At 33.3% G+C, this 12,406-nt stretch overlaps 1 protein-coding gene across 7 annotated transcripts in view; it reads left to right on the top strand.

Moving 5' to 3' along the window:
- The window catches only part of LOC149079953 (poly(rC)-binding protein 3-like), a 423,390-nt gene that overhangs the window by 366,487 nt on the left and 44,497 nt on the right, over positions 1-12,406 (top strand). For all 7 annotated transcript variants that reach the window (XM_089238858.1, XM_089238857.1, XM_089238859.1 and 4 more), the window contains 3 exons: positions 3,659-3,737; positions 7,604-7,784; positions 9,837-9,956. In XM_089238858.1, coding sequence (XP_089094984.1) covers positions 3,659-3,737; positions 7,604-7,784; positions 9,837-9,956 — 380 coding nt within the window. The remainder of the gene's footprint in view (positions 1-3,658; positions 3,738-7,603; positions 7,785-9,836; positions 9,957-12,406) is intronic.

Genomic DNA, 12,406 nt, shown 5'->3' with positions numbered 1-12,406 from the left:
TTTCATTCAAACTGCAAAAGGCACGGTACGAAACAAGTTTACACAACATCCACGCTATAAAATATTTTTCTCACATTGTTCTCGATATGTGACATTTTTATGTCATTTGGCTACCTAAATAATGATACAACCAGTGGTGGTTCTATGGTGAAGGGGGCGGTTGTTCGGGATGATCACCCCCCCCCCCAAGCGAAGTGCGATAATTCATGAAATTTTCGGAACTTTATATGATAATATTGCAACAATAAATTCAGGAAAACTTCGACTACAAAACGGGTGAAAGCGTGGCATTGTTAAAAAAACGTGGGGGAAAAAAACAGAGAAACCAGACTGTCACGGAAAATACGGGACAAAATGCGGAACATATGATCATCACATGCTAGAGACTAATTTTTCAGCGATTTGTGAAACCACACTTCGTGACAGCGAGCTCTAGATACGCCCCTGGATACAATATTTATTCAGGGTGTTCTATAAGTCCTAATTCGTCCTTTACCTCATCCACCGTGCGTCGTAGAGGTATGTTTTAAAAAAGCGCTCAAAATATGTTCAGAAATCATCCCGTACCATTTTTGCGAGTAAAAATACAGTGTGTCACAAAATAGAAAATCTAAATTTTTATTCGGTTCCCGTCTTCTAATTGCCAATCAAAAAGTTATTGCCCTGTCTCTTCCGAGTACAACAAAATAATCCAATGTGTTTAACTGCAATATTCGCGAAGCAATATTCAAAGTGCGCTCAAGAATCACACTGTACCAGTTTCGAGAGTGAAAATACGATGTGTCGTAAAATACAAAATCTAAATTTTTGTACAGTCCCTCTGTCATCTATCTTCCAGTTAGAAAATTGTTGCACTGTCTCTCCTCAGGCCAACCAAAAAAAAAATCCATGTTTCTAAGTGCAATATTCGGTGAAATATCCATGCAATATCCATGCTTCTAAGTGCGAGATATGTGAATTCAATAATTGGAGAAATGTTGGGAAAGAACAGCATAAATGAGGGAAAGGAGCATTATCCGTTAGTTCATGCTGTTCTTCCCCAACTTGTTTTGAATATAAATATCTCATCGAATATTGCACTTAGAAACGTGAAATTTTCTTTGTTAGCCTTAAGACAGACAGGGCAACACCTTTTTAACTGGAAGTTAGGCGACAGGGGGGCAATATAACAATTTAGGTTTTTTATTTCGTGACATACTGTATTTTTATTCTCAAAACCGGTCCAGGGTGATTTCTGAACACATTTTTCAAATCATACTTATACCTTTACGACGAACGGGGAACGAGTGATGAGGTAAAGACCGAATTAGGATTTACAGGACATCCTGCTTAACCTTTTTAGCAACTTAATCAAAAACAAATAGCTGAAACTTGCAATTTGGAGGAAATACAGTGGTATTTCAAGTTGTCATATCTATGTAGTAATAGGAGTAATACATGTGTATCCGTAACCAGAACTGAGAATTGTGGTAGAATTTCACACCCCTTCATAGTTTCTCGATTGAGTACTTTTATCACGTCCTCTAATCGTAGGATTTATGGTGACAACCCACAGCCTTTGTTTCGAAGAGTATAATATACGGGTATGAGCCTGGAATTTCTCCAAAATTACGGTGCAAACGCCTAAACCTTGTACGAGAGAAGATATCGACCAGGATATTTCGATTTTTCTCTCCCCTTCTTTTCCAATGGTGGCTGGTGTAGGAACTGTCAATAAGACAGGAGAGATGTTGCCCCACACATACACTTCTCCTATTTATCCCCCTGTATACTGTGATGTCGGTTAATAAACTTGAATTCTTTGGTATCCTATAACATAGTTTCAGGAAAAAAAATCTTTTATGGACTTCATCTGACGGATACAGAAAAAAAATTTCGAACATTTCAAATTCGATATATTCTTAAATTTTATTCTTAGAGAGTTTTTATTTTTTCCAAACCAAAAGATCGATTTCTTTTAAGCCTATCCATTTTTCATATTTTTAGGATGGATACTGTCGTTATGGGATTCAAATATATTTTTAGTTTAGGAACCTATAGAATTTTTTTTTTCTTATGTAAAGCTCAAAAATCTTGAAGATTACTGATTTACGGGGACCATTGTGAGAAATTTTTATATCAATGTCATTACGAAAAAGACTCTTTTTATATACATTCTTTTAGAACTATGTATAGGAGAGAAATTATAACCAAAAATTCGGAGGAAAATTTCTATTCCATATAATTTTGTAATTTAATAATAATACAACTTAATAATTAATTATCCGATGGTTTGAATAATTTTCAGAACCTCTTAAAGATCAACACCATAATCTTTTTCTACAAAATACTTAATACACAACGCGATAGCTAATAACATAATTCTTTAAAAACATTTTCAGTCCCAACTAATCAAACGTTAATATTGATATAAAATTCTAAACATATGTTTATACCGTATTATTGAAAGTATATATAGCTGGCAATTATAATTGAAAAAGTATATTGAAAACATAATCTCCATACGCATACAGAAAATAAGCACTTCCGAATATCATTCATTTTTTAGTATTTTTCAAGCAATCAATCTTCCTAAAATGATGATAATTCGCATTCCTTTAATTTTATTTTGCTGGATATATTAAAGATCTACTAAATGCATCGGTTTATTTATAAATTAAGGAGAAAAATATTTCCACCTTTTTACACAGGGTGATTACTCAATTCCCGTAACTGCATTTTCCTATGTTGAATTGTCAAATACTGGAGAACCGTTTATCCTAGAGACATACGTACTTCCAATTAGAAAAATTATCCAAATAACGTGTAAAACTCAGATACGTCATTCGTGTTGCAAGGCGTTGTATAGTTGTTAAAATAAAATTAAAAAAAACTTTTTATACGAACATCCTGTCCTAAAAAACCCTAATCAGAAAGTTGTGCTCTGTCTCTCCTCTGAAGCCAAAAAAATACTTACACGTTTCTAAGTGCAATATTCGCAGAGATATTGAATTACACAAATCGGAGGAAATGTGAAAAAGAGCCGTATAAATAAGAGAAAGAAGCGTTGGCGTTAGTTTCTGATGTTCTTTCTCAACTTTTCTCCGATTTTTGAATTTCAATATTTCTGCGAATATTGCGCTTGAAAACATGGAAGGTCTTTTTTTTTTGGCCCCAGAAGAGACAGGGCAACTACTTTCTAATTTGGTTTTTCAGGACAGGTTGTCTGTATAAAAGGTTTTTTATTTCATTTCAAATAACTACACAAGTCCTTGCAACATTAATGACGTATCAGAGTTTTAGACGCTATTTAGATACTTTATCTAACTGTAAGCATGGTTCACCGATAAAATACAGCAAGGGGAATTAAGTAATTACCCGGTATATGCATCGTTTTAATATTTTAGAAATAAAATTTCTCAACGGGTGAGACTGATATTGTCCTTGCTTTATGGAAAACCGATGTAGTACACGGTAAGCTATGAATACCCAGTATATATAGCTTTCACGTTCCGGATATACGTCAATGTCTAGTGTGTGTGAATGATTTATGTTCAGTGATATTACTTGATGTTAATATGAAAAGGCCCCCCATGATGCATAAATAATGGTAGGTACAAGGGGGCGAAATAAAATTTCCACCCACCCTCACATCTCCTCCTTCCCTCTCCCTCTGCAGTTGACCAAGCTCCACCAGCTGGCTTTGCAGCATGCACCTTTGCTTCCTGGGCACAGCGTCGGTACTCTCAGCCCCCAAGGTAAGCCGCTTTTACCATTCTTTCTTTTCAAGTGAGATTTTGACAAAAACACTTATCAAGGACTTATTCCATGACATGTATCGTATTCATTTCAATGTTATCATTTATATTTTCATATTTCTTTTTCGTTTTAAATACATTCTATTAATATTTGCTTTTATATACAGGATGCATTGGAAAGTCCCTTCATCCTGGAATAACTCGCGAACCGTTTATTCTAGAATCGTTCTTCGAGTTGAAAAAATGTATTCAAATAACGTGTGGACTTCAGATATGCCATTCATGTTACAAAGGTTTGTATAGATATCAAAATAAAAAAAAATAACTTTTTATCTGGTGACCCTGGCCTGAAAAACCCAATAAAAAAGTTGTCTTGTCCTGAGCCTAAGAAAAAAAATCCACGTTTTTAAGCGTAATATTCGGTTAGATATTTGAATTCGAAAATCGCTGAAAATTAAGAAAAGAGCCACATAAACTCTTACTAACAGGCTCATTCTTTGCTTCATATTCTGTTTTTCCGCCATTTTAAGCGATTTGCGAATCCAAATAACTCAGCAAATATCCCACTTGAAAAACGTGGAAATTTTTTTGGGCTCAAAAGGAGCAGGGAATTACATTCTGGTTGGGTTTTTGGGACAGGGAAACAAATAAAAAGTTAATTTTTTTTAATAGCTATACAATCCCTTGAAATTTGAATGACATATCTGAAGTTTACACGTTATTTGGACATTTTTTTAATTGGAAATAGAATGCTTCTAGGATCAACGGTTCGCGAGTTATTCCGGTATATGTAGGGACTTTCCTTTTTCCCTGTACATTCCTTCTTCATTGTTTATTCGTTTTGAAATACTCACGACATAGCTATTGTTTCTCCTGTGAATAAAATCCGTTTTACCATTATTTTCAGTTAATCTGAGAACTATCTAACGTTCTATTTTAATTTTTATACTTTAGTTAAGCTTGGATTTTTTTTAAAATAAGAAATGTATTTAGTACCATAATTCAGCTTTGGCTTTCTCCGAGTTCGGTAGAAAATGACCTACAGTTTGTTTCTTTACATATATTGGTATTATGCAGTGAAGCAAACATCCGACTTTTAATGAGAGGGTTCAGTTCATTATGTACGAAATAAGATATTGAAGAGAGAAACTAGAAAATACCTCATGATTACTTTATTCTATTCAGTTTAAAAGAGGTAGGATAAAATGTATTCATAAGGTAAGATTAACTATTTCATAAAAAAAAAAAAGATATTGAATAAATCTTACTTTTCCTTTTCTTAGAGAAACATGTAAAATTTCCAAGCCATGTTTGAGTGTTTGTTTTTACTTTAATCTCATTTTTTCTATGACTAACATCGAAGTTAATAAAAATGCAATTCTGATTCATGTATATAACTAAAACGTATTTGGGTAACAAAATATGAATTTTATACTTGGATTCTATAAAAAAAGACATGGTAAGATAAAAATAATCAAGTTGTTCTTCAAAATAGAAAGTTCCTCCAGTGAAATCACAAAAGTATTGAGCATTTTCCAACGGCATGCTATAAAACCAGATTACATATAAAGCTGCCTTTAAGAGTTAAGCTCTAAAAGACTCTTAATCGCACTTTACTTTACTTACAAAATTGTGGATATTTTTACACCCTGAAGCTGTTAGGAGAATGCACATTTCTTTTGTTGCTGTGAATACTTTTCATATGCTGTTCTGGAATAACTTGTGAGGTAAGTGCTGCATGATTTGTGTATAGGATTATACTGTACTGGTAATCAAACTGCATCAACCAGGACGTAAAGTTGAGGCTTCACCCAAGCATTCAATACATTGTCCAATATAATCCTCCTCCCTCTCATATATTTCCTATAATCTTTCACTCCAGACCTGTAATCGCAGATTGCTGTTTCCTTTGGCGGAAAAATATCTGCGTCCAATCTCAAACATCCCCTCCTCCCATCCTGTACCTAAAACCCTGTATTTTCGCCGGCTAATTCATATGAAAATCCCAGAATTTTTTTAGTTATTTATAGAAAATTTAGTTTGCGAATCAATCGTATATTTATTTCAAAATTGCAAAAAAAAACATGCCTATATATGATGCATGGTTTGTGCAGGATTGTACTTTCTTATTTACTTGGAATACAACGTACAAAAATCTGCATTATTTTGCTTGGTTTCTTTTGTTTTTGTTTTCTTCCTTGAAAATAGTTAAGCTTCTACATGATGTATACGAATTTCCTTGTGCATGGTCATCAAAGTAATTAATTTTATCACATGCTATCAATCTGTGTCAACGTAAGTCATTTCTGTCCTGGATTTGATGTTTGGCCAGTTACAGTACAATCCGGTGCAAACCATGCACGCACTATAAATGTCTATTATAGAATGGTATATGAAATTAGTTTTCTGAATATATAACCGTGTTTTCAATTATATATTTTCAAAGTAGATAAATATCTTGGAACAAACACTACAAATACATAAATTTAATCGTTTTTTGGTCGTAAATATCATTCAGATGAACAATTTTTCTTTTTCAAAATCCATTTAAGATTAATACTCTAGATCCGCGTCTCTCAACCTATTGTCTCTGGACAAAAAGTGTTCCTCGACTATGACAGAGGTGGTCTGCAAGTAGATGTATGAAATTAACTTCCAAATATTAATCGTAAAACTGTTCAATTATTGTAACATTCTTATGGGTTCAAATAAAAATTACAGCTTCATACTTGGCATCCCCATAATATCTCATCGAGAAAAATGCAGGGAATTGCTATCCAAAATACAGAATATCAGTAATTGTATCCAAAAAGTACAAATTACGACAAATTTGCAAATTTCTGGCCACTGTAAGTGTGCGTAGATAAGGCTTTTTGGTATGTTTCCACTTTTCTTAGTTTAAATTGTGGTTGTTTAATATAAGTAAAAGAATATGCAGGGTGTCTCTTTTGTAAGTGCTAATGTGGCCCTTATCTCATCAACCGTCCATCGTAGAGACATGTTTTCAATTTAAAAAATGCTCAAAAGGCATTCAAAAATTAACCTGTACCAGTTTTGAGAGTGAAAATACAATGTATCACAAAATAAAAAAATCTTAATTTTTATACAGTCCCTTTTCCCTCTAACTTTCAATACGAAAGTTTATGCCCGAACAGAAAAAATTACATGTTTCTAAGTGCAATATTTGCTAAGATATTTGAATTCAAAAAAATCAGCGAAAGGTTATGAAAGAGCAGCAAAAACTAACGGAAAACGCTCGTTTCCCTCATTTATGATGTCTTTTTCTAACTTTTCTCCATTTTTTGAATTGTCAGCGAATATTCCACTTAAAAACTTGGAATTTTTTTGTTGGCCTCAGGAAAGAGAGGGCAACAACTTTCTAATTGGAACTTAGAAAACAGGGGGAACCTATAAAAATTTAGATTTTTTATTTTATTTTGTTACACACTGTACTTTCACTCTCAAAAATGGTACAAGCTAATTATTGAACGCCTTTTGAGCATTTTTTTAAATTGAAACTACACCTCTACGACGGACGGTTGATGAGATAAAGGCCGCGTTAGCACTTACAAGACATTCTGTATACACTGGGTATTCATTTTGAACCAGCGTAATGCATAAGTACGATCATTTCTAAACGATTCTATGATTACTGTTGCGGTACAATGCCGATGTTTTATAACCGGGCGGTTCAACCGTGGTTTTCGGTCATCCGTGTATCTCTTCCCCATCATCACCCCGGGTATATATAATCGAGATTTTACTGTTACATAAAATGCACACGTTTATACTCCGCGGTGGTGTTTACGTGTATTATGTGGGTACTAAAATAGCTAATAAGCAAGATAATTTATGTTGAAATGTAGGTTCCTTGTGTATTCCCGCTTTGGCGACGCTCGCAGCTACTAACAGTCTTCGCCCGGGAACTGCTGCCGCAGCAGCAAGTGCTTTGGCAAGTGTGACCACTACAACCACTGAAATGAATATTCCCAATGATCTCATCGGCTGCGTAATCGGAAAAGGAGGAGCCAAGATAAATGAAATCAGGTGAGGAAAAAATTAAATAAATTTTTACGCCCCTATATATATTTTTTTTTTACTCTCTCTCTCTGTATTATCATTTTTCAAATATGTTCGAAGAACGAAGTTTTTACGGCTGAAGAATGTTGTACGGCGCCATCTATTATGCATTTGAGATAATAATTGCATTACTTTCATTTTCTCTCTTTCCTCAAGCCTTATCATCCGTATAAATAATAAATACTTCTGAATATAAAATGTCTAATTAGAAGCTGCGTAGATAATATTCTGTTGATTTTCCATGAAGAAAAAGATTAGTTTTATGGAACAAATCGACTCTATATCCAATCTTCCAATCTTAATTCTATAAATTTTAAATATGAACCTTTGCGATATGTAAGGAAAAAAATGATATATAATTCATTATTTATTTATTTATTCACTTAAAAATACAAAAGATAGATTGAAACCCAATTACAGCTTGCAGTAAGAATAAAAATTAGCACACAGAATACGGATAAACAATAAAATGTACACAATGCAAGTCAAGTAACAAAAATTAAACAAAATTCGAAAATTTTACGTTAAGATGAGAATATATATATATTTATATATACAATGCAGTCACAAAACAAAAATCTTCTGAAATCTGTAATAGATGAATGAAAAATATGAATATGTCGAGGAAGCTCATTATAAAATTCAGAAAATATGTTTCCGGCACAAAATATATTTACCAATATTAGTATTGAATGACTTGACGGCAAATCAGAAAAATTGATCTCGTATTGTGGCACTTAATATTAAAACTTATTCCGTTAGGAATGGATATGCAATCAATATGATTGTTCAACAGTTTCATGAAAAAAATTAGCAAGTAATGTCTGGCGTTTTTGAAAACCAATGACATTAAAAATGTTGCGTAGATGAGTCACTGATAAAATATTATAATAAAATATGGTCATATAAGAAATAATATTGAGCTAAAAAAATCTCATTTTATCGTTCAAACAAGTCTCTGCTCCTGTTGATTTTTTTCCCCTTCATCTTATTAAGAATTAGATTGTTCTGTCGATTCTTATCATTCCATAATTGGGAAAGTTGCAGCACTTTTAATGATTCTAATCTTCCCAAGAACTGTCAAACTTCAATTATTATCGCATGACCGCTGTGCGTCATTATTTAATTGGCACTCGAAAGCTGCAGTTAACCTCATTAGATGGCTGGATAATAAACATAGTGTGTTTTCTCCAGCAAATAAATAACTTCCGCACACTAGACGAATAAACGCTTTATCTTCGTAACGAAATGTCATTATCATTCAGATTATATCGCTCCAACAACGTCAGTAATTTTCATATCCGCCGAAAGATTGTGTGCTTCTTTTTATTTCTTGTACTTTTTAGAATTACATATTATTTCGAATATTTTATGTGAAATGTTCAAGCGTTTGTTTTACGTGAAATTATTCGAGAATGCGATGTATAAGATTTGTTTTATAATTACTATTTTCATTGGAGAATCGTCAATTGCCTTAAAATTTCAATGAAAAAAGCGCGAAAGATTATATAAATGATATTCTTTTATATGTGTGCAGCAATTTTTTTTATTTAATTGAAATTAATAAATCATATGCAAAGTGAATACGTTTTTTTCCTGCTCTGGAATATTTCAATTTAAAATTTCCAAATAAATGATATGGAACATACAGTAGTCTGACAATTGCTTCAATTTTTAATATTCATTTAACTACATTCAACTTAAAAATATTTTACGATAATCACAAATTATCAATATAATAGTCATATATTTCCATTATTATTAGCCAAATTGTTATCTTGTAGGATTTTGATAAGAAATGAAAAACAATTAAATTTTTTTTTCGTAATAAATTTAGTAAATTCTTCTTTTCCAACAAATTTTTAATCCCATTATCAAGTGGATTCATTACAGTGCAACTCGCGGTTTTCTATCATATGTCCCGAGTCATATGCACATCAAAACCATCATGAGTGTATTGCGAATTATGATACTAAGATTTTAAGCTGAATTTATTGTCATTTTCTCTCGTGCGTGTAGACAACTCTCAGGGGCAACAATTAAAATCTCCAATTCGGAAGAAGGATCCAAAGACAGAACTGTGGCCATTTCTGGGACTCCTGAAGCCATAAATCTTGCCCAATACCTCATTAACACCAGGTTAGTAAAAATTTATAAATCACATTAGTTTTAGTCCATACTATTCCTGTGCTTGTTTTCATTTTTGAACTATGAATTTTGAGGTTCAGTAAATCACAACCGTAATTATATAGGAACATCCATTAACTCTGTTTACCATGTCGCAGATCAGTGTGTTTTCCCCCCCTTTTCTAATTATTCAAATAATCAACTAAACCATATTTATTTAACAAAGCTCAAAATAAAATACTAACTTTTGCTCTGTACTTTAATATTTTTCTTCGATTCTTCGACGTCCGCTCTCTATTTCTGCATATAATGAACTTATTAGCAATCGATACTTTAGTTGAATATTTTTTCTAATTTGAAGTATTTGTATGACCAAATGGTTAGAATGTTAAAGGACGAATGAAGACTTTAGCTTGCACAATGTATACAGGCTGTCCCAAATTTTTGGCACAACAGATATCTCTGCACAACCGTTCACTTTAGAAACAGACTTTCAATTACAAATAGTCTTGAAATGACGTTCAGTTACACAAATTCTTAAAGTTTGTCTGAGGGGGCGTATACATTTAAAAAATAAATTAATTAACTTTTTATACAGTCCTCGTGTGCTCAAAAACCCCGTTAGAAAGTTAATGTCCTGTCTCCGCCGAGGCCATCAAAAAAATACACTTTTCTGAATTTCATATTCGCTGAAATATTTAAATTCAAAAATCGGAGAAAGGCTGGGAAAGAACGGCATAAACTAACGTAATTTTTTTTCTTCTCATTTATGCTGTTCTATCAGGTTTTTTCTGATTTTTGAACTCAAATATCTCGGCGAATATTGCGCTTGAAAACGTCATTTTTTTGGCCACAGAATAGATAGGACAACAACTTTCTAATTGGTTTTTTGAACACAATGGGACTGCATAAAAAGTAATGTTTTTTTATTTTTTATACATATGACTCCTCAAAGAAGTTTTAAGATTTCAAGTAATTGCACGTAATTTGAAAACTTTTTGTAATTGAAAGTATGTTTCTAAAGTCAACAGTTACCGATGTATCCTCTGTGCAAACAATTTGGGACACCCTGTATAGGTAGAAGCCTCATAAAAATGAGCGAATTTGCATCCGCCACAGTGGTTCTCAACCTGCCATGCTTCAATAACACCCTGTAAATATTTTGTGTAGGAGCAGGAGGCTTGGGTGCCCCAGAAATGTGTAAGAGACATGCACACTCCCGGATGCTTCCTCTAGGCTATACTCGTGGGTGGTCACGCACGGTGAAAATGCTTCCGCTCACGCAACATCACGAAGTACACAAAAAATTGAATGTCATATTACAATTCGGCGCACATAAAATAGAAATTAGAGGAAACGGTGAGAACGTACATAAGGATCCGGCATCAGGAGACTCACGTACGCCTAGAAATGCGTAGAAATTTTGCGTATTTCTAGCAATTTTTAAGAGACGTGTGTGTCTATAGAATCTATAAATATGCCTGAGGCTTTTATATCCCTAACAGTAAATGGGAGGTGTGCGTATTCCAAGGAACCCGCAGAAGGTTTGCTTAGAAATGAATAAACGGCTTACATACGCTTAGAATTGCGTCGCGGCGTGGAGATCTCTTGATTTACGAAGAAAGGTTGCGTCCTCCTAGACATACGTAGGAAGCTTGCGTACTCCGTTATGCAATATAAAGTGCCACCATATGCTTTGCAATTTTTATTAATTTACTCGTTTTTTCCGGCATAGCCGATTACTTTTCGCCCATCACGTATAAGTATCAGACGTTGAGAACCACTCATCTAACAGATTATATAAAATTCACAAGACTTTCCGATTTTAATAATACTAGGCTAGCTTGAATTTCACAAAAAATAATTCAATGTCAAATTTCACACTGGATGAAACATTAATAAACTGGTGATATCTGCTGGAGATTATTCATAGACCGAGAATCTAACTTGCAAATCTTTAGTATATATAACATAAGACTTAAACGAAAACAGTTTGTATTTGATTGCTATGAATTGCCCCTTTATATGGTTCTGTCAAATGAAAGGTGAAGGGAATCTCTAATGACGTTAAAATCGCTACAAATAAAATTTCGTTCCTATGCGATGATTCAACTGTTGTTAAAAAACGTTTTTATGCCATTTTCAAAAAATATCCTACGCTATGCAAATAGCTATATCCTGTCTTTAACTTCAATATCGGATCAATCGACTCTTCAGAGTGTATGTGTATGCATTTTTTTATGAAAGAGGCATCGGAAAGTTAGTGTACAAGCTGCGAGAAAAATATGTGCTCTGAAGAACTATTACAATAACATCACAATGCAGCTGTTTTAGGATCTGATTATACAGTGTACAAGCACGCGTTTATTGATTGTTTTTATCCACAACGTTCTACATGAAATGTGCGGAGAGACTATTATACGATACCTATGTTCATTTTAAGCCCGCTTATTGAAATTATT

The sequence above is a fragment of the Pholcus phalangioides genome, unplaced genomic scaffold (genome assembly GCF_987345545.1).
Source record: "Pholcus phalangioides strain wild (caught in Gottingen) unplaced genomic scaffold, Ppha-v1.0 ptg000011l_1, whole genome shotgun sequence".
Taxonomy (NCBI): domain Eukaryota; kingdom Metazoa; phylum Arthropoda; class Arachnida; order Araneae; family Pholcidae; genus Pholcus; species Pholcus phalangioides.
The sequence above is the reverse complement of the archived record's forward strand: the minus strand, read 5'-3'. Positions and strand labels throughout refer to the sequence as shown.